Here is a 27308-nt window from a genome sequence, read left to right as displayed (position 1 = left end):
CAGCAGGAAAATATTTGTGTAGAAGGAAACTGTATCAATGGGAGGAAAATTAAATATCTGTTTAAATATCATACATAATTTATATCAAGTGAGACTCTTCCTTGGCCATGATTTCTGAAGTTAAATATAATCATGGTTTGGAGTCCATACATCTCACCATAATAAATTCTCATTTATGATAAAACATGCTAAATTATCCCTCTTAGATACCTTATTTGATTACCCTATCCAAAATATACCTATCACTTTCTATCCCCTGACACTACTTATTGCTTATAATTTTCTGATTTAATTATTTGTTTATATATACACATACATAGCATATATATGTATATGTGTGTGTGTATACATATATATATATATATTTTTTTTTTTTTTTTTTTTTGAGATGGAGTCTCACTCTGTTGCCCAGGCTGTTGTGCAGTAGAGCAATCTCAGCTCATTGCAGCCTCTGCTTCCCGGGTTCAGGCCATTCTCCTCCCTTAGCCTCCTGACTAGCTGGCACATGCCACCACGCCCAGCTGAATTTGGGTTTTTGTTTTGTTTTTTTGGATTTTTTTTTTAAGAGAGTCCCATTCTGTCTCCCAAGCTGGAGTGCAGTGATGTGATCTCGGCCCACTGCAACATCTGCCTCCCGGGTTCAAGCAATTCTCCTGCCTCAGCCTCCTGAGTAGCTAGGATTACAGGCACCTGCTACCATGCCCAGCTAATTTTTATATTTTAGTAGAGACGGGGTTTCACCATGTTGGCCAGGCTGGTCTCAAACTCCTGGCCTCCGGTTATCCACCCGCCTCAGCCCCCAAAGTGCTGGGATTACAGGCCTGCACTGTGCCTGTAATTACAGGCCCCACTGTGCCTGGCTCATACATAGTATATTTATTGTCTGTTTCTCTACTAGATGTAAACTCTATGTTAGAGACTTGTCTATTTTGTTCATCACTGTATCTCCAGCACCTAGAACCTTGCCTGGAATATTGTAGATCCCAATAAATTAAAAAAAAAAAAAATGAATGAACGTATGTTTATGCTAAATTTATCATTTCACAAATGAAAGAATCTCAGTGTTTTAATAGCTTGGTAGAATCAGGCCTTTATGCTCATGAGCTCTTCGTTTATTCCAGCCATAATTAATTCAGATAATTTACAATTCTCTCTTACTCTTTTAGGTTGGTTAAACTAATCTGTTTTGGTTTTTTCAGGGCCAAGTACTTTAGGTAACATTGTAGAAGAAGTAACTCATCCCTGTAACCCAAATCCTTGCCCTGCCAATGAGCTCTGTGAAGTAAACCGAAAAGGATGTCCATCTGGAGATCCCTGTCTTCCATACTCTTGTGTCCAAGGTAAGAGGTAGGTGGCTGTGAGAAGAGGATGGGTAGGTGCTGCTAGTGTGTTTTATAGGAGCGATCTTTCTTTTTTTCAATCCTGCTCCTTCTGTAATATAGGGGTTATCTTTGGAGTGAGATTATAAGTGACTTCATGTTCTATATTATGTTTTTCTATAATTGAGATTTTCTCATTAAACATTATTGATGTAAGCAGAAAAAGACAGACACTTGTAATTTTCAGTTGTTATTTAAATTGTAAACTAATAATAACAGTCTAAAACTTCACTCTTATAATGAGTTGCAGGGTTCTAGACTATGAAAGAAAAGAAGCTCAGACCAGCTTTTTGTACTTTCTCTTCTATGTGGTAATGTTTGAAAAAATATACTCTATGTTGTTCATGTTTTTTCTTTTCTTTGTTTTAGTATATAGAGAAATAGCATATTCAATAGAATGTATAGCATAAAGATTAATGTTATGTTGAAATGTTTATAACTTTAAGGCTGAAGGATTTTTATCCCATGGAATTTTGATAGTCTTTATCTTTCTGTCAATCCCTTTAAAATATAGTTGTTGCAACATTTTGCTTATGTTTTTCTATTTCCCAGTTGAGAATGTTTCTTTATCATGTTAGAATCAGATTTTTTTAAAAGTTGTTTTTTTTTTGAGACAGAGTTTCGCTCTTGTTACCCAGGCTAGAGTGTAGTGGCGCTATCTCAGCTCACTGCAACCTCCACGTCCTGAACTGAAGCAATTCTCCTGCCTTAGCCTCCCAAGTAGCTGGGATTACAGGCACCCACCACCATGCCCAGCTAATTTTTGCATTTTTAGTAGAGACAAGGTTTCACCATGTTGTCCAGGCTAGTTTTGAACTCCTGACCTCGGGTGATCTACCCACCTCAGCATCCCAAAGTGCTGGGATTACGGCATGAGCCACCGCACCCAGCATTAAAATATTTTTAAAGTAAAATAAAGCAAAAGAAGAAATAAGCATGATGTCTCAAAGGATCATCTATAATATATATGTAATACTGTAATATATCGGCTATAGAGTCGTAATAAATCTTGTCAAAATAGGAAATGTTGGACTGTTTTAAATTTCAAGATAGTATTTTCTGTCCATTTACCCTTACATTATAAGTTGGTCAGTATTTTCTTTGGCAAGAAAATAAGATATAGTTACTTAAAATGGTGACATCTGTATTTCATATTATTTAAATATAGAATTCAATTCAGGGGCGGGGCACTGTGGCTTATGCCTGTAATCCCAGCACTTTGGGAGGCTGAGGCAGACAGATCATGAGGTCAGGAGATGGAGACCATCCTGGCTAACACGGTGAAACCCTGTATCTACTAATAATACAAAAAATTAGCCTGGTGTGGTGGCGGGCACCTATAGTCCTAGCTACTTGGGATGCTGAGGCAGGAGAATGGCGTGAACCTGGGAGGCGTAGCTTGCAGTGAGCCGAGATTGTGCCACTGCGCTCCAGCCTGGGTGACGGAGTGAGACTCCATCTCAAAAAAAAAAGAAAAAAGTAAAAAAGAATTCAATTCAGAATCCTCTTGTTTCATTAAACTCAGAAAACCCATCATATAATAAGATAGAAAATGGGCTTTCCATAAGCCCACCCAAATATTCAGTTTTTCCTTGAATTTAAGGTATACTTATTTTCCATCACTAAAAGTTTTTCTGAACAATATTATTCTAAAAATACTGGCCAGGTGCAGTGGCTCACGCCTGTAATCCCAGCACTTTGGGAGGCTGAGGTAGGTGGATCATGAGGTCAGGAGTTTGAGACCAGCCTGGCCAGTATGGTGTAACCCTGTCTCTACTACAAATACAAAAATTATTCAGGTACAAAAATTAGCCAGGTGTGGTGGCGCACACCTGTATTCCCAGCTGCTCAGGAGGCTGAGGCAGAAGAATCACTTGAACCCGAGAGGCAGAAGTTGCACTGAGCCAAGATCGTGCCAGTGCACTCCAGCCCGGGCAACAGAGCAAGACTCCATCTCAAAAAAAAAAAAATATATATATATATATATATACTGTTAGTTTCCCTATTTCATTTTTAAAAATATCTGTGATTTTAAAATATTTTTTACTAGCCCCCAAAAGTAAAAAGTTACATATCTTACAGCACTTTTATTCTGAATGATAGGTAACTTTGGGGTACAGATCTGTAATCACCACCCTCCTCCAGAATATGGAATTTTCATTTGAGAGGTATGCTTTTGGACAATGAACCAAAGCAATTCCTTAATTTGATGAAAGTTATATTACATAATCTTTAATAGTGATTTAGTACCTATAAGGCTTTTGTCAAGTGTATATCTAATGTTATAAAACAATGTCATAAAACAGTACCATCTCTCTCAGCTAATTTTTGTTTGTACAGGTTGCAAACTGGGAGAAGCTTCTGATTTCATTGTCCGTCAAGGGACACTAATCCAGGTGCCATCATCTGCAGGGGAAGTTGGTTGTTATAAAATCTGTTCATGTGGACAAAGTGGACTCTTAGAAAACTGTATGGAAATGCACTGTATAGACCTCCAGAAGTCTTGTATTGTTGGAGGAAAAAGAAAAAGTGAGTCTTAAGCTCTGTTTTGTTTTTAATATGAGATTAGTTATTTTTACTTTGTAGGAAGAATATTGGATAGATTCTGACCAAAGAGTAAGGTCTGCATATCAGATACTCCAGGGCAGTATTTTTCAAACTATACAGAACACTAGGACTTCTAAGGAAGTCTTTAGAAGTCTTTTCAAGAAGGGGCTAATGGCTAATAATAATTAATATTTATTGAATTCTAATCATGTGCTAAACACAAAGCTAAGTCTTGCCTTACATTATCTCATTAAATCCTCCAAGTTACACTTTGATATAGGCAATAATACCTGTATTACCCTTACTGCATAGATGAGGAAACTGATGCTTAAAGAGGTCACCCAGCTAGTAAATGACCAAAGCTGGATTCTGCTCCAGGTCTAGTTGACTCCAGATCCCTTACCCTTCACAGGCAAGGACACAGGTAATCTTTCCCCAACCCTTTCCTCAGGCATACCCCACCCCACCCTCACTTCACCAGAAGTGAAACTCAGATTTTGACATCATGGAAAGCAAGTGGGTATAGGCACTACCCTATTACGAGTTTGGGAAAAAAGTACATTAAAAAGTACTTTGACCTCCTTTCATTTTGGTAAAAAAGTACATTAAAAAGTACTTTGACCACCTTCCCTAAAAATCTTAGACTCCACTGCTTCCTTAACCATCTTTTGCTTGTAGCCCCAACAGCTGTTCATGTCAATATATGATTTCAAACAATTGTGAGAAAATACCACTTTTGAGGATCTGTTCCCTCCCTACCAGCTCACTCTGCTACCCCATTTCTACTCCCATCCCCTACCCCTTCAACCATAGTAGTTCAGCTTTTATATGCTATTTGGTTTACTCTTCTGTGTGAGATTTGATTAAAAAGAAGAGTGCTCTTGGCTAAAATTAGCTCTCAAATTTCTGCCTTAGACCAAGTCAGGTGTTTATCTCTTAATCCATATTCTGCTCGACTAAACTGTAAAGGTAGGTACTTTGTATAACAGAAAATATCAGGACAGATTCATTCCTTCTGTAACATTTCACTGACTAAATACCTATTCTGTACAGAAGAGCATACTAGTGCCTTATGGAGCTGAAACCAGGATGAGGGATGAGATCTTGCTTTACGTGTTAAGATGAGAGAATTTGAGCCAAAAAAAGTTGCAGACCAAGTGCTCTTCTGGGAGCTGGGCATTCCTGCTAGGGCGTCAGAAGAGTCTTTGATCCAAAGATGGCATCAGGTCTGGCCCTGAAGATACGAGCTTTCAAAGCAGAAGGGGCAGCCAGAAACATTCTTAGAGGATAGGGAGCAGCCTGGTAAGACCAGCACTTCAGGGGCTTGGAGAAATACACTAGGAGGCAAGTATGAAAATATAAATACCACAGATTTTACTCTAGTTGGTACATTCAGAAGTCATCTTTCAAGAATGTTTGGCTGGGCACAGTGGCTCAGGCTTGTTATCCCAGAACTTTGGTAGGCCGGGGCAGGCAGATGGCATGAACCTAGGCGTTCAAGACCAGCCTGGACAACATAGTGAAACCCTGTCTCTACAAAAAATATGAAAAATATCCAGATGTGGTGGTGTACACCTATAGTCCCAGCTACTTGGGAAGGTAAGGTGGGAGGATCACCTGAGCCTGGGAAGCAGAGGTTGCAGTGAGCTGGGATCACGCCAGTGCACTCCAGCCTGGGCTATAGAATAAGACCCTGTCTCAAAAAAAAAAAAAAGGAATTTCCATTTTAAAACTTGTTGAACTATTAAAATTGTAATATGTGCTCTATTTCTCAATGCGTGATATAGATCAACATTTTCTTTCTCTTTCTATCAGGTCATGGAACATCCTTTAGTATTGACTGCAATGTCTGTTCTTGTTTTGCTGGCAATTTGGTGTGTTCTACCCGCCTTTGCCTCAGTGAGCACAGTTCAGAAGATGACCATCGTACCTTCACAGGTGACTGTGATCGTCCAGAGTCTGTCCTCAGGGGCCATCATTTCTTTGCACACATTTTTCCTTTCAAGGCAGCTTCTCCAGTCTTAACTGCAAGTGTAACCAATAAAATCAATACAGAATCTAAGGGCAAGATGCTTTTCCTCCCTGGATCTTAGTTTCTTCCTCTATGAATTGAAGGTGTTATACTAAATGGTGTCTTAGGGCCCTTAGCACTAATGTTCTGGAATTTCATGAGTCAAAAAGAACAGAGCCAGTGATTGGAATGGGTTTAATTAAATTGAACTTTTCTACCTGGTAAAATACCCCATTTACCCCTACTGCTATGATCTAAAATGTCCATGCATGTTCTCAGTTTGTTTCTCAGCACCTTCTTCCTCAGCCTACCTTAGCTTACTTCTTCCTCTAGACTCCCACAAACAATAATATCCCAGAATATTACTTTCTTGACTTTCCTATGCTTTGCTGCTCTTATTATTCTTACACCAACATAAGTAAGTGAAAAGGCTAGTGAGATGGGATGCTTTCCTCTTGTGAAGCTATTGTTGCCAATAGCAACAGCACAGTCTGCTGGTTTATCTTGATATCTGCTTTTTCCTAGATCTAAAATACCTCTGGATGTGGGTTAAAAGTTACTAGGTAGTTGCCTTTGCCCCCATTTCATGCTGCTGCAGTGCTAACTTGATTCTTCTTTCTCCAGAATTAGTATTACATGCAGAGAGGGGTGGGGGCTGGGTGGAGGAGAAGTGGAGGAGAGGAGAGTAAGGATATACCAACCTTGTACTTCCAGCCCATTGGAAATAAAAAGGGGATCAGAAATAAGAAGTGAATGGCAGACTGGTAAGGAAGTAGAGGTAGGACGAACTCTACCCCAGCCTTCACTGCTTTATTATCATCATCCTTTATTATTAACTTTTGCCTTGCTCAAGTGAGGACTATTCATTCTGCTTAGAGAAACCATAGAGGGATGTGGGGATAAAGAATAAGCAAAGGATTTACAAGGAAGACTTTTTTTAGTTTTTTGTTAATGTCTAAATGTTTTTAGAAGTTGAGCTTTACAACTAGCAAGACCCCTGTTTCCTATAGTGTGTGGCCCATGGTGTCCTGGGATAAATTAAGTCAATGACTGTTGATCTAACAGACTAAGGAAATTTTACTGACCCATAACTGTGCCAAATTTCTTGGGACCCAGTGTCCCACTCCAAATGTGACTCAGAGAAAGATGTTCATAACAATTTGTAAGTCTTAAAATTACAATAATTTTTTAAGTTACCATCTTGGACATGAGAGTGGAAGGAATGTACAACCTTCACTCTTTCTTTTTTTTTTTTTTTTTTTTTCTGAGAAGGAGCTTTCCTCCTGTTGCCCAGGCTGGAGTGCAATGGCGTGATCTCGGCTCACTGCAACCTCCGCCTCCTCAGTTCAAGTGATTCTCCTGCCTCAGCCTCCTAAGTAGCTAGAATTACAGGCATGCACCACCACACCCTTCTAATTTTGTATTTTTAGTAGAGACAGCGTTTCTCCATGTTGGTCAGGCTGGTCTCGAACTCCCGACCTCAGTTGATCCACCCACCTCAGCCTCCCAAAGTGCTGGGATTACAGGTGTGAGCCACTGTGCCCAGCCCACTCTTTCTTATGCTTGATATGAGCCTTTAACATTCAAGAAATACCCACACCAGACTTCAGACATCTGAATTCTAGATTTTATATGCCAAATCGGGAGAAACAGTCTTTACTTTCCCTACCTCTAGCCTTGTTAATAGGGGTCTCTATCTGGGATCAAGGTCTAGAAGCCCTCAACTAGCTGGCAATAAAAAGGACAAAGGAAAGCCATCTTGCAGACAAGCTATTCAGAGCATTGCTGCCTTTAAAAACACTGTCAGAGATACGAGAGATTTTTCCTGACTTAATTTACAATTCTGTTTTAACATGAGACCTTCACATGATTGCTCATGGTTTGCCTTAACAAGGAAATACAAGGGGAAGGGAACATATAAGGGGAGGGGAAATATACACATACATATTTTTGAGGCTGTTTCCTCTCCTCAGGTCTGCCCTGTAACTGTGCAGATCAGTTTGTCCCCGTATGTGGGCAGAATGGGCGCACTTACCCCAGTGCCTGCATTGCTCGCTGTGTGGGCCTCCAAGACCATCAGTTTGAGTTTGGATCATGCATGTCAAAGGATCCATGTAATCCTAATCCCTGCCAAAAAAACCAAAGGTAAGTCAAATGGCTTCTTATTTTATTCAACTGAAGACTAGTACTTACAAAGCATCTACCATATACCAGACAGTGAAAACCCAAAGGTAAATTAAGAAATCGTCTCTGCCTTGAAGAGTTTGGAGTCTGGAGGGAAAGAGAGCCATGTAAAGCTGCTTGATAAGGTGCTGCTCTTGGGAGCCCAGAAGTAGGGCAGTTAATGCAGCCTGGGCAAGGCTCTGGCAGAGCCTCTAGAGATTGTGATACCTAGCTGAATCTAGAAAGATGAGTAAGAGATTGTAGGCAAGGTTTGCAGTAGAGAAAAGGTGGTGGTGGTGAAGGCAGACTAACAAGAGTCGTGGCTGCTGGAAATGTTATCTCCATAACATTGTTGTCTCCATGTTATCTCCATAGCATGGTGTCTGTTGGGCACTAAAGCAGTTCTGTAAGACTGAAACAGAAAATGTAACATAAGGAGAAGTAGCAGAAAAGATGAGAGGAAAGGGTGTATTTTTATTAGTAGCTGTCACCTGATAGTCAAGGGAAATTTTCTTCTAGTTATATGCATCCATTTTAGAAGTTGGACATGAGAAATCTCTGGAAATGCAACTTCACTACTATTTGAAAGTATTTGTTTTGAGCTCCTTTCTCTACTGTTTCCTCACTTGAGCTCAGAAGACAGTTGTCTCAGCCTTAATGATGGATTTCTGCATGTGGCAGCCACCAGGGCAGGCGTCTTGCTGACCCTTAGGTTACAGCCTTCTGGAAGCAGAGTATTTACTGGCTTACCTGAATGACCTGAACAGTACACATTCCAATGCCACAGTGCTTTCCTAAGCAATTGCTGCTTCTCCATCCTGAAAACCCTGGTGTAATATGGAAGGAGGGGGAGACTTTCTCATGTGTTAAAAGAAATGGCAAAGAATTAGTCATCCATCTGCCAAAGTTTATACAATGAAACTAATCCAAGAAAGTTTCTATGGAAAGAAGATAGGATGCAATGCATAAGAAATAAGCTGAAAGAATAATACAGGTTGTGTTGGAAGGTAGAATTGAGGATTGTTTTCATATTTGTTCATTGTTTTCTCCATTGGCTAGCCTTTCTGAATAAGGTTGTCCTGCTTTTATAATAAAACAATAAAAATAAATGACAAAGTGGGAAGACCTTCCTGAGTATATACAAGATTGAAAAATTAGCTACATGAACCTCAAAATTTTCTGCATGGTAACAGACAAATGACACACTGGAAGGAATATCGCAGAGAAAGCACTGATGTCCTTGTAATATAAAGAGCCCCTGCAAATCAATTTGAGAAAGATCAACCTAATATCAAAATGGACAGAGATCAATAACCTAATAGAAAAATGGACCAAGGATATACACATAAAAAAAGAAATCCAAATGGTTCTTAAACATTTGAAAAGGTACTTTTATTTGTTAGGGTAAGTAATTCTAGCAACTGTATACAAATTCCAAAATACCAATAATTTCACAGAGTAGATAATTACATAGAGCCCATTTGTTTATTCAGCAGGCAGCTTTCCATGTGGTCATTCAGAGACATGGGATCCTTCCATATAGTGACTCTGTCTTCTCCTACAGCCTCACAGTCCTCTTCTGGGTCTTCTGCATTTGGGCAGCAGATAAGAGAAGGGGGATAATGGGGATTGCTCTTAAGAAGCTTTAATAGGCCACATCTAAAAGTAACATTCATCACTACTTCCAGCCACATTCCATTGTCTAGAACTCAATCTGTTGGCCATAATGAATTACAGGGAGACTGGGAGATATAATTTAGATACATACCCAGGAAGAAAGTGAAGTGAATTTGATAAACATCTAGCCAATCTGCCACAATGCTTAACCATCCTCATATTAAGATAAATGTAAATTAAATTAAAACTACAATTGTATACCACTTTCCATCTGTCAGACTGGCAAAGCTAAAGTTTGATAACATAATATAGGGAAATAGCTGCTTTCATACAAGAGGGAGCTGGAGGAGGATTGGTACATCCTCTGTGGAGGGTAGTTTGGCCAAATTTGCAGTTTTAAATGCACATACCCCTTGGATCAGGACATATAAATGTTTATCCTTACATGAAATATATCTGGAAGGATAAATAAGAAAGTGATAGCTCACACCTGAAATCCCAGCACTTTGGGAAGCCAAGGCAGGCAGATCGCTTGAGCTCAGGAATTCGAGACCAGACCGGGCAACATGGTGAAACCCTGTCTCTACCAAAAATTAGCTGGACATGGTGGCTCCCCCCTGTAGTCCCAGCTACTCGGGAAGCTGAGGCAGTAGAATCGCTTGAACCCAGGAGACAGCGGCTGCAGTAAGCCAAGATGGTCCCACTGTACTCCAGCCTGGGTGACAGAGCAAGACTCCATTTCAAAAAAAAAAAAAAAAAAAAAAAACACTAAAAGAAATTGGTAATAGTGGTTCCTCTAGGAAGGGGAACTAGGTGTCTGGGACACAAGAGTAGAAGGGAGGCCTATTTTTCACTGTGTACCATTTTGTACTTTTTAAGTTTCACCATGGTCTCGTATTATCTGTTCAAAAAATAATTAATTGTGGCTGGGCGCAGTGGCTCACGCCTGTAATCCCAGCACTTTGGGAGGCAGAGGTGGGTGGATCACTTGAGGCCAGAAATTCAAGACCAGCCTGGCCAACATGGTGAAGCACCGTCTCTACTAAAAATACAAAAATTAGCCAGACATGGTGGCACACACCTGTAATTCCGGCTGCTCAGGAGGCTGAGGCAGGAGAATCACTTGAACCCGGGAGGCAGAGGCTGCAGTGAACTGAGATCATGCCACTGCCCTCCAGCCTGGGTCACAGAGCAAGAGTCTGTCTCAAATAATAATAATAATAATAGTTAAAAAAAGAAAGAATTGTATTCATCTATCAAGTATCTACTGATGTTCCAGGCATTTTTCTAAATATTAGGACATAGCAACAAGCGAGACAGATCAAGTCTCTGCACTGCTCACGTTTACTTGTATTTGCCCCTAGATTCTCAGCCTTTTTTTATGATCCTCTTATTTCCATACACTCAAATTGATCAAGCTTTTTCTCTCAAAATTACCAAATTTCTCCTGATAGTCCTATTTCTCATGCCTTGCATATTAATAGGTAATGAAGTTCTAAATATTATTTTCCATTATTTCTCTTCAAATATTTTAAATTTCCATAAAACCATGACTAAGTGCATTGTAATTTCAAACCATTTCATGCATAGTGGTGGTGGTAGTGATTTTGGTGCAGGAGGTTAGCCCTAAAAAGAGTATAAATCATTTCCTTTGAAATTAAAATAACACTAGCTGTTGTATGCTTCCTCTTTTATTTTATAAACTAATATTTATATATCTTAGTACTTAAAATACCCAGTGAAAGCTAAACATTGTCATGGGTCTTATCTTCTTATAGAAAGTTATGTAAACCCTTTATAAAAATTAGGAAAGCAGAAAAAAGCCTAAGGAAGAAAAGAGTCATCATCCCTAGCCCCTCTGAAGGAGCTCAGGAATTGAGAATGAAGCAAGGTCCTCATCTTACTAGGAAAGACCAGCTTCATGGTGGCATTCTCTCAGTCATTTGCAGCCAGCCAGTATCAGCTCTTCAGTCTTGTAGGCACAAACACACTGAATTATTTTAGGACGTAGAGTGAGGTCTTTTCTTAAGATTGACTCATATTAGCCAAGCCCGAAGTTAAGTCCCTGGAAGTGTTTCATTTGTTATTGAATGCGAGGCCTCCAGCCTCAGGCTCCAGCCTGTCCGTTGGCCTCATATCATGGCCCTTCTGCTATAGGTCTGTCTGTGCCTCCTTGGCTCCTGCCCTCTGGGTCACCTGCCATTTCCCCAGTACCACATTCCTTGAGCATCACACCTGTGTTCATGGCTGCTGTCTCAGCCTGGCAAGCCCATGCTGCCCCCTTCACCCCCCAGGCTCCAGCTAGAACACTGCCTCCTCCCCATGCTTTCTTCAGGCTCCCCAGACAAGAATGACTCATCCCCGCGAGCTTCGTGCACATCTTTTCTACCTTTTAGCCTACTTTATATACAGGCTCGACTCTCCCACTCTACATATGCTCTTTGGAGATAGGACTGCCCCAATTCATCTCTTGCTCTCTCTTCAGCCTCCTATGTCTCATCTAGTGCTTTGCTAGCCCCACCACAGTCCCTCCCTACATTGGTTCATGGTGCAGCATTCATCTTTTTCAGGTGCATACCCAAACCACAGGTCTGCCTGACGACTTTTGATAAATTTGGATGTAGCCAATATGAGTGTGTACCAAGACAGCTCGCGTGTGACCAGATCCAAGATCCTGTTTGTGACACAGACCACATGGAGCACAACAATCTCTGCACTTTATACCAAAGAGGAAAAAGCCTCTCTTACAAAGGCCCCTGCCAGGTACAGTGCTTTGGCTGACAAAACAAAGTACACTAGGGATAAAATTGGTTTATGATCTTTGACAGATGAGTCAACAGTAAGACCAGCTGAGAGTCTTCTGTGAATCTTGTCAAATCTATAGCACCCAGTCCTCCACTAAAAAGGAAGACTGGCTCCTTCTCCTAACTCTGGAAGCTATCTTGCTAGTGTGTGTACCTTTGCACAACTGGTGTACAATCAAGAACAGAGAATGGCTTCTTGCAGCCCACTCCTAGGAAAAGAACTTAAAAGTTTCACACCCCTGGCATGGTCAACATCATTCTTCTCATAGTTCTCTGGGCCCTCACTAAGAAACAAAGCAGGAAGAATGTGAGTCAAAAACCAAGAAAAGTTTTCCCACTCTTCCCACATCGGTCCCACCTCCCAAGGTACTGAAAAGTGATTGAAATTTTCTCTAAGACTTAATGTCTTTTTACATCAGCTTATCTCTCAGTCTTTTAGGTTTGTGGAATCTGCATTCATGTTTTAAGGAAAAAAACTGGGCCGGGTGCGGTGGCTCACGCCTGTAATCCCAGCACTTTGGGAGGCTGAGGCAGGCGGATCACAAGGTCAGGAGTTCAAGACCAGCTTGACCAACATGGTGAAATCCCATCTCTACTAAAAATACAAAAATTATCTGGGCATGATGGCACGCGCCTGTAATCCCAGCTACTCAGGAGGCTGAGGCGGGAGAATTGCTTGAACCCAGGAGGCAGAGATTGCATGAGCCGAGATCATGCCATTGCACTCCAGCCTGGGCGACAGAGCAAGACTCCATCTAAAAAAAAAAGAGGACAATTCCTTTTGAGGTTTCTCACATGCAGCACTGATTTTATGCTTGCCCCTCTCCCTGGGGCCCCGCTTTGGGCCCAGCATCTCCTGCCCACAACCAGCTAACACTTGAGATGATTGTTTCACGTTCTCTGGTCTTCATGGTTAGAAAAATTCCGTCATAATGTCTCCCTGAAACATGCTTGTTTTCTCTCAGAGCCTCTGTGCCGTTTGCATTGATCCCGTCTACCCTGAATTCTCAGTCTTCTCCTCCTACTTGTTCCCTCCTCCTGGCTGTGATTTTTCTCTGATCTATTCCTGACCTACCTGTTGGCTCCAGAGTCTGTCTACCCCACTGCTCCCTCTACTCCTCCCTCTTCTTATCCCATACCCAGCATGAAATGATAAGACCTCTGCATTTGCATGAAGATTGATCTGGTTGTCTTCAAAGAGGCACTTCTGGGATACTAATAGAAGTCTGGGTAGAGCGGAGAGAGGTGGCAGGAAAGAAGATTTTTATCTCTTATCATTTCACATGAGCACCCAGATCCCAGAGAGGCTGAGAAAAGTAATCTTTGAGTTCATCTGGATACACCCATATTGCTCCCCTCCCCACCGCACCGCCCCCACCCCAGCATTTAGCCCACCTCAGGAGCTTAAGAGGTCCCCATAATTTATACCTGTGTCTTTTTTCCTTCCTGAAAATAGGGAAACATGCTGTGTACTCTTGGTTGGGAAAGGTACACCATAGACATTTCCAGGCTAAATGTGATTTGTTTGTCCCAGCCCTTTTGCAGAGCAACCGAGCCCGTTTGTGGGCACAATGGTGAGACCTACAGCAGCGTGTGTGCTGCCTACTCGGATCGCGTGGCGGTCGATTACTATGGGGACTGCCAGGCCGTCGGGGTCCTCTCAGAGCACAGCTCCGTCACTGAGTGTGCTTCTGTCAAGTGTCCTTCGCTCTCGGCAGCTGGATGCAAACCCATCATCCCACCGGGTAGGCTGGCAGTATCGGGGTGGACAGGGGAGGACTGGGAAGATTTGCTTATCCGCCTCCAGAGAGTGAGTCATTGAGAAGAGAGCTGACTAGTTCATTTACGTTTTTCAGAAAGTCTTGACGAGATTCTTATGCTGATCATACTCACTACTTTGGGTTGACCTTAAAAAACTAGGGCTTGCCTTAGATATCATCTGGTGTCCTATTTTAAAACAATACAGCAGCCTTGCCTCAAGCTAAATCTTATACCAAACACCAATATATAAACAGATAAAGCAGTATTCAATTATGAAAATTAGGGTTATTAAATGCATAGTTTACTTATTAATGAATAATGAATTACTAATTAATGAATAATTAAAGTAGTTTTGATGAACACAAACTTTTGACATTGAGAGAAATAGAAGACAGTTGTTGTCTTAGATTGGCCTTAGCATCTAATTTAATTGTTTTAGTTGCATATAATCAGAAAAGTTTCGTTTCGTACAGAGTGCTTTTAGCAGTAAGTTTTTTAAAACAGCTTACCTTACAATCTCACGCTCTTCAGTCAAACAGAAGTAGCAGAAGAGACTTTATTCCAAGTCTGCACAGAACAGGTTAATCTGGAGGCTAATAGCTTCATTCCTCCATCTGTTAATTCATCAAATGTTTACTTAGCTTTCACTATGTGCCAGATGCTCCTCTAAGCACTGGGGACACAGCAGTAAGAAAAAGCCCTTTTCCTCCTGGAGACCATGTTCTGAGGGAGGTGACAGACCAAACACAAGTTGCCATGCAAATCTGCACTAAACCAGATGGCAGCAAGTATGATGACACGAAATGAAGGGGAATTGGAGGGACCCAGGGTAGAGAGGCTGCTAATGGATTGGTTAAATCTCTGTTGTGTTAAAATATGGCATAATATTATATTTGATTATGCCATATTCTATTATGGGTTTTAACAGTTTAAAATAATTTTTAAAATTGAATTTGAATCTGCTGGGCGTGGTGGCTCACGCCTGTAATCCCAGCACTTTGGGAGGCTGAGGCTGGCGGATCACGAGGTCAGGAGATTCAAACCATCCTGGCTAACACGGTGAAACCCCGTCTCTACTAAAAATGCAAAAAAATTAGCCAGGTGTGGTGGCGGGCGCCTGTAGTCCCAGCTACTCCAGAGGCTGAGGCAGGAGAATGCCTTGAACCGAGGAGGCAGAGCTTGCAGTGAGCCAAGATTGCACCACTGCACTCCAGCCTGGGCGACAGAGCAAGACTCTGTCTCAAAAAAATAAATAAATAAAATTTGAATCAAACACTCATGGAACCCCTGAAACACCAACTCCCTTGTTTTGCAGACAGGGAAGCAAGGCCCGGCAGAAGCATTTGCCCAGAATCACACAGTGAGTTTTGAGGTAGAGCAGGATCAGTCCCCAGGTCTCTTGAAAAGACAGCTCTCTCTGTGCTATCCGCACCACAACCTTCTCACTCCGAGGAGTGGTGAAGGATGAAAAGCAGGGGTAGAGGAAGGATTTTGGTGAATGTAGAGATGAGAGGACCCCAGGTTGGTCAAGGAACTTATATAAAGGTACAGTCTTTGGGAAGGACACTGTAACTCTCCTCCCCAAAATGAAGGGCTGGACATTTCACTAAGGATTTTCAATTCTATTTGTTTCTAATTCTGAACACACATAAAATGGTTTCTGTTATACAGGTGCTTGTTGCCCATTATGTGCTGGGATGTTAAGAGTTTTATTTGACAAAGAAAAACTGGATACTATTGCTAAGGTAAATTGCTTTATATGCAGATGCTATTGAAATCTTACTGCTAAGCCTCTCAGTAATCCTAGAGAGTAGAATGTGTTGTCCTCATTCATAGATAAAGAAACTAATCTTCAGAAAAGCAACTTTCCCAGGGCCATATAGCCCTTAATCAGTAGGACAGGGGTTTGCACGCAGGCTGGCTGATTCCCAAGCCCATGTTCCTCCCCTCTACACCCTGGCTGTGTACATCACGGTCAACCCGAGCCTTTCTCAGAAAAGGTCCCTGCTGGCACAGTAAGAATAGGTGGGGCTGCAGGCAGAGCCAGGTAGCCAGAGACCGGTGGGTGCCCAGGTGGTTTCGAGGTCGCCTCCCCTCACACCAGTCCCCGTGACTCCTGAGGGGACCTTCTGGAGCCATGCCCATTCCCTACATAGTTCTGCCCTTTCTCTTTTCTGCACCATCACAGTGCTCCAGAAATGTTGCACCCAACACTTGCCACAACCTAGAGATTTATCCCCATTTTGATTACACCTGTATTTTTAAAAACCCTGTGACCTCTACCTCAGAACAGTCACTTGTTAAAAAAGTGTTTCTGGTGAGAGTATTTATCTTCACTACAGAGCTTCTCAGTCAAGCAAAACCCCATTGTGGTGGACTAGAGAGTCAGAATTTGGCCTAGCGAAGCTGCGGTTGGGCCTTCCGCTGAGGGCTGTGTGGTCAAAAGAGCCTCCTCAGCTGGCAGCCCAAAGCAAGGGAGCTTAGGCAGTCACAGGAATTCTTCTTTTTTTCAGGTAATAGCATGTTTTCTCTTTCCAGGTAACAAATAAAAAGCCAATAACAGTTCTGGAAATACTTCAGAAAATCCGCATGCACGTGTCTGTCCCACAGTGTGATGTGTTTGGATACTTCAGCATTGAATCAGAAATTGTGATCCTGATCGTTCCTGTCGATCACTATCCAAAAGCTCTGCAGGTGGGTTCAGCACACGTTGTGAAGCCATCTTGTCACTTTCAAGTTTGGTGCACCTAGGAGAGGGTAGTTACCAAGGAAGGATCATGGGTGAGGGAGTGGAGGCATTTGGGAAGTTCAACGGGGCAGGAGGGAGAAAAGCAAGGCAGTCTCTAAAGGACTGAGCACTTTGCCAGTGGCTGAGACCCGGTGCACATTTGACAGTGGGATGCAGAGGCACCAGGGTAGGCGAGGAATTAAGATACTGCGACTGGGAGTGTGCACAGCTGGACGGGGTCCGAGAAATCACTGTCTCTAATCTACCCATTGTACAGACGAGGCAGCTGAGGCCCAAGCCAGGGAAGTAACTGGCGCAAGTCATGCAGTGATAAAGCCAGAATAGACTCCAGTCTCCTGAGAGCTGTGTGCCCACTGTGGAGGAAGATCCCATCAGAGCTGGTCTTGTGGGCTCCATTGTTTCTTCATCAGTCTGGAGACATGTAGAACCCCACTCACGTAGACCCAAGTTTCAACATCAAAGGCAGTGAGGGCTCAAGGGAAGGGAACGAATGCAAGCAGTCTGTGAATCACTAGAAGCTCATCTAGTCCAATTGTTTTCCTTTTCATGTTTCAGTGGACATTAAAATTGTATTCCCTGTGACCCTAATTAACCATCTAAGGATAAAGTCTAAATGTGGGTAAGAGGTGTGAGTAACAGGTGTGGAAAAATGAAAACAGTTGATTGATTAGGGCAGTGACATTGTGGGTTATTTCTTGTCTTTCTCCTTTCTTTTTTCTTCTTTTCTTTGAGATGGGGTCTTGCCACATTGCCCAGGCTGGTCTCGAACTCCTAGGCTCAAGCTATCCTCCCACCTTGGCCTCTCAAAGTGCTAGGATTACAGGCATGAGCCACCATACACGGCCAGTGATTTCTTTTGTGGTTTGATTTCCATTAATGCTGCTACATTTACGTAATAAACCAAAACTGTAATAAAATGTTACTTGGGATAAGAACAGAAGGACAAAGAGAAAGTAAATGCCATCTGAGGCCACGCTACTTTTAGGATATATGTGGAATTTGTCTGGCTTGACGTTGAAAATGTTCTGTGGTTTTATATTAAAAGAACCTTGTTTCTCCTCACAGATCGAAGCCTGCAATAAAGAAGCAGAGAAGATTGAGTCCCTTATCAACTCTGACAGCCCGACTTTGGCGTCCCATGTCCCTCTCTCTGCCCTCATCATTTCCCAGGTACAGGTCTCCAGCAGTGTGCCATCAGCTGGCATCAGGGCCAGGCCTTCTTGCCACTCCTTCCTCCTTCCCCTCAGCCTGGGCCTTGCCTTGCACTTGCTCTGGACGTATAACTGACTGCCTGCGGAAGGTGCAGAATGCTCCTCCACCTCACCCTCCTGCCCTGAGAAAGACATTCAGGACTGCTGGTTTGTAGTTGAATAGTGGCCAAGGAAAGGCACATGTCACCTCTATTCACCACACAGTATTTTTTGTTTTAATTCGCCAATATCGGTAGGATTTTTGTTTTGTTTTTACAAATGTTAAAATGTGTTGTTCCAAATACTAATGAAAACAGAATGTGTCTTCCTGGTAGGCCACTGCCGCGTGATTTCCATTTCCTCATCAGATGGGGCCCCCACTCAAAAGCAAATTTATCTCTGGAAAATGAGATGACCACTTTTTACAAAGATGACTCACTTTACTATCAGGTTCACAAACCTCATTTCAGAGTTCTTTTTGAAGTATTAAGGTTCCCATTACGTTTGTTTTGTTTACAGATAATGACCTACTCTGTCTAGAAGCTAGGGGTCCCAGTGAAGAGCCACTGCCATTAGAGAATATGAAATATAGATAAAGCATCTTTGAAATTATTATGTAAATTATCAGGCAAATTTGCATGAAATTACAGAAATTTAATTCAGAACCCCAACTACTGTCTTATGCAAAAGCAAGCTGATTAAATGACACTCATATAATTACGTGTTGTAAGCGACAGGCTCACTGGTCACGGATTTGTGTCTATGACTTTTGTGAAAGGGAGACGTGACATTGTATCAAAGCATCTTGCATTATGCAATTTTTATATTAACCAGATATATATTCATCGGTATTCATCCGAGTTAAATGTAGAGTTTTTAAACATCAATCTTTAAACCAATTGCTGCTACTTATATAATTGCCAAAAAGTGAAATAATGAGTAGTTCATGTAAATAATACATTATATTTCTATTTTATTATGAAGAAGGTGAATAGCCATATTTGTTAAATGACAATCATGTGTGTTAACCCAGTACTTTCCGTTCGTGAAAACAATTTGCTTTTTGTGATATGCACAATGTAGATAAGTGTTCTGTCTTTCTTTCTTTTTTGATATAGAAGTATAAAGAATTGTGGTTTATATATTTAAAAGTGTCAAGCTGAGTATTAAAATGTCTGCATGTTGTCTAAGAAATTGAATACTTTGAATGTGTTTCACAGTTTGAAATAAGCTATTTGATATAATACTACTTGTGTGTATGCACATGAACTTAGATTTTACATGAAGTATTTTTTCAGTATTATATGTACCCTCTGAAATACATAGGGATATGCGTATTATACCCAAATGTTGCTGAAAAATGGGCACTTAAAGCTTTCAGAATATGTCAGTGCTGATGTAGCATGTCTGTTGCAATTGCCTTTTTTCTGTATAAATGTCTTCTTTAATGCAATATACTGGAAAGCTTTTCTATTTTAATAAAAATAATTTTTATGTGATCATGCATGCTTCTAAGCAATGTCAACATTCAAAAATGAAACCACTGATCACCCTTAGGTGAGCTGTGTCCTTTGTTCTGGGATGAGAAGTCATGGAAATTAGCCGGGTGTGGTGGCACATGTCTGTGGTCCCATCTACTCTGGAGGCTGAGGCTGGAGAATTGCTTGAATCTGGGAGGTGGAGGTTGCAGTGAACCGAGATCGCACCACTGCACACCAACTTGTCTCATACCTGAGACAGAGTGAGACCCCGTCTCAAAAAAAAAAAAAAAAAGTAATAGAGTGCTATTATCCTAAGCTAAGTTTCCTCAGGAGAGTTCAGGAGAGAAGCAAATTCTCCCACTTCCACCTCCCAAGTAGCTGGGACCACAGGCACATGCCACCATGCCTTTGTATTTTTTGTAGAGATGAGGTTTCGCCATGTTGCTTAGTCTTGTCTTGAACCCCTGAGCTCAAGTGATCTACCTGCCTCAGCCTCCCAAAGTGCTGGGATTACAGGCATGAGCCATCACGCCTGGCCTAAGTGGTTACACTTCTGTTTGGCAAAGCAACTGCTTGCATCTGCAGTGGAGTTCAGTGGGAGATTGGTCTGGAGAAGATAGGGGAGGTGGTCCTTAGGAAAAGACCCAACCCCTGATTACCTGGCGGGTTCTGGCCAAGATAGGCTTCCACCTATGAACCTTTAGACGAGGAAGTACCGCCCAGTAGACAGCATCCCAAATATGAAACCCTTTCCCTGAATTTCTCCGCACAGGGCAGTGAGGTAACCACCTCCTCCCCACTGCAGACAGAGGAGGGACCTTGCCCTGATTACATAGAGAGACAGATACATACAGAGAAGGCTCTAGAAGGATTCTGCACTCATTTGTAGAGGCAAGGAGAGGAAGGTGTGGGATTTTTTTTTTTTTTTTTTTTTGCTTTGTTTATATTTCCAAGTACTTGGGGGAGCGTACGCATGTAACTTTTCCAAGGAAAAAACAATAGAGTGAACTTCATTTTGGAATAATGGAAGAGTGGGTGGAGCCAGGGGACAGAGTGTTAGTGTGCTTCCCCCTGTGAGGCTTCCTTCCCTACCCTCTCCACCATCAGCCTAATGCCCTGAGGCTGGGCTCTGGAATGAAACTCAGCCTTAGACTTGGCATTTGCTCTCTGTGTGAGGCATTTTGCTTTGGGCCGGGAGACAACATGGTGAAAAGCACTCCTTAAACTGTTCTAGAAAGTGAGCTGGTGAGCTATGTCAGTTACTTTTATGATTCCTGGTGCTCCTTGGACCTGTTTGCTCAGACCCACCCAAGCTCGCCTAGCCTTGGGCCTGTTTCACTCTGCTCACCTTCTGGTGTCTACCTTCGTGGCAACTTCCTGCACGGCCAGTTCCATTTCTGAGAAGTACAAATCCTGCCCGGCTGCCTTGTGCCAGGGAAAGCCCAGACCTGGCCTCTGGCCGTGGCTTCACCCTGACTCCCTGTGTGACCACAGCTTAGCCCCTGTGCTCTCAGTTTCCCTCTGTGTGCGCTGTGGAAATCTGCCCTCCAGCCCCAAGACTGCTGGACTGCCGTAAGGACTGGCTCGTTCCTGGGAATGACCCGTCTGCCCTCACTTTCCCTCAGCTGGCAAAGTGTACAATGCAAGCCTCTTCCGCAGCTGGGAGGCAGGGAAGGAAAGGCCCCTGCAGCAGGGCCTCCTGTCCCTCTGACAATAAGAGCACTCTCTGTGGGGGTGTGTGGGCCTGACTCCCATCAGCCCAAGGCTGAAAGAGAAGCACTGAATCAAATGAAGTAAAGTGCAGTTTCTTCAGTGATGATCAGTGTTGCTGGTGGGTTTAAATTTCTTCCCACAGTGGAGCTGAAAGAGACCCTGGCTGAACTCTAAGGGTGGGGACCAGGCCTAGAGGAACCCTGGCCCCCAGGCTGGCTCAGTTATTGTTTCCTCAGGAGAGTTCAGGATGCTCATAGGACGGAGGGAAGCACTGCCTAATAACGAGATCAGGGGATGGTCTTGAAGGTCTCGTGGCACTGAAGTTTGGGGCACACATCCTTTGCAGGCTGGTCAGTGTAGCTGGAAGGGCAAGGGCAGAGCCTTAGGATGCCACTGTGGCCTGGCATTCAAGCTGGGCACATCGGATCTACCTTATACCTCCCCACACCATGCCCCTCACATGTCAGCCCTGCTGTTCTACCCCTGGAACGAACCTGGACTCTGTCATTCCTGCACCTTTGCTCAAGCTGTACCTCCTACTTAGAATGCTTTTCTCAAAGCCATCTGGCAAAGCCTCCTGATTTCTTCCAGGCCTGGTGCAAACCAACCCTCTTTCCGAGGGCTTGCGTCTTCCCCCTTGTTAGACGCTCTCTCCCCCAGCTCATACCTCCCACGGCAGGTTGCCTGTACAGTTTAATTACCTTCTCCAACCTGTCCTGTAAACACCTTGCATTTTTTCTTGAGGTGGGTTCTTGCTATGTTGACCAGGCTGGGAACATCCTACTTCTCTAATAAAAAATCTTGTCAGTCCTGGCTGTTGTCCTATCCTGAAGAGAAAAGACCTCTATGGTAGACTGTATTATTCAAAACACTTACTGTCCCTCCCCCAACACACACAAAACACCATGGGAAGACTGTACGTCCCCACCCTTTGAGCTCTGGAGTGGCCATGTGACTTGCTTTGGCCAGTAAAACGTAGGAAGACATGACAGCATCACTTCTAAGCAGAGACTTCAGGGCCAGCTTGTGGTCCTCTGTGTCTCTTTTCTCCCCTTTGTGAGGACACTGGAATGGGTCTGGAGTGAAGATAGCATCAGGCGTGGTAGCTGACCCACAATGGACATCTGAAGGGAACAAAATAGAAGCCTCTGTTGTAAGCCACTGAAGTTTTGGGGACTTAGCCTAAGCTGATTGGTACCATTTCTTTGGTCCCATCAGCAGCTCTCCACCTCCATGTTCCCATGGTCTCCCTGTCCCAAGTGTACCCTGGAACTGGAACATCAGGACCAGCATGGTGGGGAGAACTGCCTAGTATGCTCCTGGGTCTTGGAAGGCCTGAAGCTCTCTCTGTCCTGAAAGCTGAAACCTGGGGTCTTTGTATTTGACTCTGTGTCACTGCCTGCCCTCTGGTCTGACCAACTGTGTCCTAACTGGCCTGCTCTCCCAGGGCCCTTCTATTTGCTTCTATTTATCCATTTATTCTTCTGTCCATCCATCTTACTTTTTATGTGTTTCAAAGTAAGTTGCCGGGCACGGTGGCTCAAGCCTGTAATCCCAGCACTTTGGGAGGCCGAGACGGGCGGATCACGAGGTCAGGAGATAGAGACCATCCTGGCTAATATGGTGAAACCCCGTCTCTACTAAAAAATACAAAAAACTAGCCGGGCGAGGTGGTGGGCGCCTGTAGTCCCAGCTACTCGGGAGGCTGAGGCAGGAGAATGGCGTAAACCCGGGAGGCGGAGCTTGCAGTGAGCTGAGATCCGGCCACTGCACTCCAGCCTGGGTGACAGAGCGAGACTCCATCTCAAAAAAAAAAAAAAAAAAAAAAAAAAAACAAAGTAAGTTGAATCCATTTAATTTTTTTATGCATTTCAAAGTAAGTTGCAAACATCAATACATTTTACCCCTAAACACTTCAGCATTCATTCAATATTTCTTTATGTTTCTCTCCTTTCATTTATTTTTTGTTGTCTAGCTCCTTTAGTTCAGTGCTTTACTTTTCTCTTTTTAAATAAGTAACATAATAATATTTAAGATTTACTAACTGGCTGGGCGCAGTAGCTGACACCTGTCATCCCAGCACTTTGGGAGGCCGAGGCAGGCGTATCACCTGAGGTCAGGAGTTTGAGACCAGCCTGGCCAACATAGTGAAACCCTGTCTCTACTAAAAATACAAAAATTAGCCAAGCATGGTGGCATATGCCTGAAAAGTCTATAATCCCAGCTACTCGAGAGACTGAGGCAGGAGAATCGCTTGAACCTGGGAGGCAGAGGTTGCAGTGAGTCGAGACCATGCCACTGCACTCCAGCCTGGGCGACAGAGAAAGACCCCATCTCAAAAACAAATAAATAAACAAATAATAAAAAAAAGATTAACTATCTCTCATGTTTCAGGCCATTTTAGGGAAATTTTTAAAATCAGACATCAGGGGAGAATCTTCTCCCTCCAGACTCCAAATTAGGTAATAGACTATTTTTGTAAGTCAATGCATATAAGATTCAGAATTCTAAAAAAAAGATGTCAATAAGAAAAGACTTTTTGACTGGGCCCAGTGGCTCACGCCTGTAATCCCAGCACTTTGGGAGGCCAAGGCAGGTAGATCACCTGAGATCAGGAATTTGAGACCAGCTTGACCAATATGGTGAAACTCCGTCTCTACGAAAAATACAAAAATTAGCCCGGAATGGTGGCGAGCACCTGTAATCCCAGCTACTCAGGAGGCTGAGACAGGAGAATAGCTTGAACCAGGGAGGCAGAGGTTGCAATGAGCCAAAATCATGCCACCGCGCTCCAGCCTGGGTGACAAAGCAAGACTCCATCTCAAATTAAAAAAAAAAAAGAGAGAGACTTTTTAAAGTTTTTTTTTTTTTTTTTTTTTTTTTTTTGAAAGACAGGGTCTCACTCCATTACCCAGGCTGGAGTGCAGTAGCATGATCAGAATTCACTGCAGCCTTGAGCTCCTGGACTCAAACCATCCTCCCACTTCATCCTCCTGAGTAGCAGGGAATACAGGTGTGTGCACCACACCCAGCTATTTATTTTTAATTTCTTGTAGAGATAAAGGTCTTGCCATGTTGTCCAGGCTGGTCTTGAACTCCTGGCCCCAAGCAATCCTCCCACCTTGGACTCCTATGGCACTGGGATTACAGGCATGAGCCATCCTGCCTGGCCAATAAGAAGGAGTTTTTCGTTAAAATCCCTTTATTTTCAAGTCAAGGAAGTATTAAGTTATAAGAAGTTACTGTCTATACGTTTTTCTCAGTCCTTTGATGGCGAATCTTCTTTCCTTACAGGTTTCAACCCTCTGGGCAGAGTCAGATAGTCCTCTCTTAGGAAGGGGGTACAAGGCCGGGTGCAATTGCTCACGCCTGTAATCCCAACACTTTGAGAGGCCGAGGCGGGCAGATCACTTGAAGTCAGGAGTTCAAGACCAGCCTGCCCAACATGGCAAAAGCCTGTCTCTACTAAAAATACCATATTAAGCCGGGTGTGGTAGCCCATGCCTGTAGTCCTAGCTTACTCAGGAGGTTGAGGCAGGAGAATCGCTTGAACTCAAGGCACAGAGGTTGCAGTGAGCTGAGATGATCCCACTGCACTCCAGCCTGGGTGGACAGAGTAAGGCTCTGTCTCAGGGGAAAAAAAAAAAAGAAGAAGAAGAAGAGGGTACAATCAGAGAATCAGAGGCTCACCTGCAGCTTAGCTCCATGCACATGACCTGGTCACTGCTTCTCTTCTTTCCACCTTCCTATCTTCATCCTGTTTATCCAAGATAGCTAGAGATAACAACTAACCAGCTTTTCTTTCCCATTTGGAGCACTGAGAGGTTAATTTGCTCTATACATTAACAGGACTATAATATTACAAATCAGCAACACGTAAAATCTAGCAAATAGCCCATGCTCTGTGATATCTCACATCTGTTATCTCATGGGATTGAAACAGCTTGAACCTTGTGTATCACACTCTTCTTGACAGTTTCCACTGAAATAATTATCTTGTGACAAATAACCAAGAATGCCCAAGAATTTTCCTGGACCACTTCCTCAAGACTGTCTAAGGGTTCCTGTCACATAAGTATAGCACCATGTGCTTTAAGTGAAGTATCTCACAGAATTTTCACAACCTGTCTATGAGGCAAATAGTATTATTAATATTAACACTATTTACAGTTGATGTAACTGAGGCTTCAGAAAATTGAATGACTTCTTCAAGGTCACACATCTGATTAATAGTGGAGCAGGCCAGGCACAGTGACTCAGGCCTGTAATCCCAGCACTTTGGGAGGCCAAGGTGGGTGGATCACTTGAGGTCAGGAGTTCAAGACCAGCCTGGCCAACATAGTGAAACCCCATCTCTACTAAAAATACAAAAATTAGCTGGGCATGGTGTCAGGCACCTGTAATCCCAGCTACTTAGGAGACTGAGGCAGGAGAATCACTTGAACCCAGGAGGCGGAGGTTGCAGTGAGCCCGGATCACACCACTGCATTCCAGTCTGGGCGACAAAGCAGGACTCCATTTAAAAAAAAAACAAAAAGGGCCGGGCGCAGTGGCTCAAGCCTGTAATCCCAGCACTCTGGGAGGCCGAGACGGGCGGATCACGAGGTCAGGAGATCGAGACCATCCTGGCTAACACGGTGAAACCCCGTCTCTACTAAAAAATACAAAAAACTACCCGGGCGAGGTGGCGGGCGCCTGTAGTCAGAGCTACTCAGGAGGCTGAGGCAGGAGAATGGCGTAAACCTGGGAGGCCGAGCTTGCAGTGAACTGAGATCCGGCCACTGCACTCCAGCCGGGGCGACAGAGCGAGACTCCGTCTCAAAAAAACAAAAAGAAAAAAGCAATGTGTCATTGGGTGATTTCGTTGTGCAAACATCATAGAGTGTGCTTACACAAACCTAAATGCTGTAGCTTACTGTGCGCCAAGGCTATATAGCCTGTTGCTCCTGGGCTACAAACATACACAGCATGTCACTGTACTGAATACTGTAGGCGACTGTAACACAAAGGTAAAAATTTGCGTATATAAACAGATCTAAACATAGGAACATAGTAAAAATATGGTATCATACTGTCTTGGGACTAGCATGGTATATGTGGTCTGGCATTGACTGAAATGTCATTACTCATGACTGTACTAAAATACTGTAGATGTATTTGCCTGACATGGGGGAAAGGAATAGAGAGCACAGTGACCAGCCATCGCCCTGCCGGGCATTCGGAAGCCGTCGGTATTACAGATTCTAGCCTTATCATCAGTGGGTCAGCTCACTTCAGTGCCCGTTGATTGAAAAGCCTTAAAATTCGCTTCCTTCATTTGGAGTGTATTGAGCCCCTTCCCCAGAAAGGAGCGTCTGCGGGAAGTCTGGCACAGGTGACTCGGGCTGTGCGGTCAAGTAGGTGCTCTTCTCCCACGGGGCAGGGGCCATGGATGGGACCACGTCTCCCCAATACCTGGTGTGTGCTGCCCCCAGGGTCAAGGCACCTGGCAGTTAGAAAGACCGGCCGACTCTGAGGGATGGGCAGCACTGGAATGGTGGCTCCAGGCCAGCACTCCTGGCGGAGGGACGGCCTGAGGAAAGGCAGGGACATGGGAAATCGCAGAACATGTTTGGGGGATGACAAGAAATCTAGTTTGACTGGAGTATAGGGAAAAGGTGGGGGCGTTGGGGAGACAGGTCTAGGGCCAGACTGCACGGGTGGGGAATTGGCTTGGTCTGGGAGGCAATGAGGGGCAAGTGGACAGGTCAGAGGCGGCTGCGCTTCCACCCCATTGGCAGTAGAGGGCGTGTCCTGGGAGAGGAGCGTCCCCCTCCCTGGACCAGCCGCCCTCCGGAGCCCGGGGTCACCGGAGATGGGGGCACACCCGAGATAGGGGCACACCCCGGGGCTG

The 27308-nt window shown here is 43.6% G+C and overlaps 1 protein-coding gene and 1 long non-coding RNA gene across 2 annotated transcripts in view; one reads left to right on the top strand and one right to left on the bottom strand.

Annotated features, from left to right (window-relative positions):
- The window catches only part of RECK (reversion inducing cysteine rich protein with kazal motifs), an 86215-nt gene extending 66490 nt beyond the window's left edge, over nt 1-19725 (top strand). Inside the window, exons 13-21 of the mRNA XM_023203194.2 lie at nt 1200-1340; nt 3720-3908; nt 5742-5864; nt 7911-8082; nt 12288-12480; nt 14056-14266; nt 15954-16027; nt 16821-16976; nt 18097-19725. Of these exons, the coding sequence (XP_023058962.1) occupies nt 1200-1340; nt 3720-3908; nt 5742-5864; nt 7911-8082; nt 12288-12480; nt 14056-14266; nt 15954-16027; nt 16821-16976; nt 18097-18318 (1481 nt within the window). The 3' untranslated portion in view covers nt 18319-19725. The remainder of the gene's footprint in view (nt 1-1199; nt 1341-3719; nt 3909-5741; nt 5865-7910; nt 8083-12287; nt 12481-14055; nt 14267-15953; nt 16028-16820; nt 16977-18096) is intronic.
- A 917-nt stretch (nt 19726-20642) lies between these two features.
- On the bottom strand, nt 20643-22616 carry LOC111536751. The gene is made up of 3 exons (XR_004228466.1): nt 22344-22616; nt 22117-22242; nt 20643-21775 (listed from the first exon to the last, which is right to left on the bottom strand). It is a non-coding gene; the product is annotated as an uncharacterized LOC111536751 (long non-coding RNA).
- Between the last annotated feature and the right edge of the window lie 4692 nt (nt 22617-27308).

Source organism: Piliocolobus tephrosceles, chromosome 14, assembly GCF_002776525.5.
Source record: "Piliocolobus tephrosceles isolate RC106 chromosome 14, ASM277652v3, whole genome shotgun sequence".
Lineage (NCBI taxonomy): Eukaryota > Metazoa > Chordata > Mammalia > Primates > Cercopithecidae > Piliocolobus > Piliocolobus tephrosceles.
This window is presented reverse-complemented; position numbering and strand designations above follow the sequence as displayed.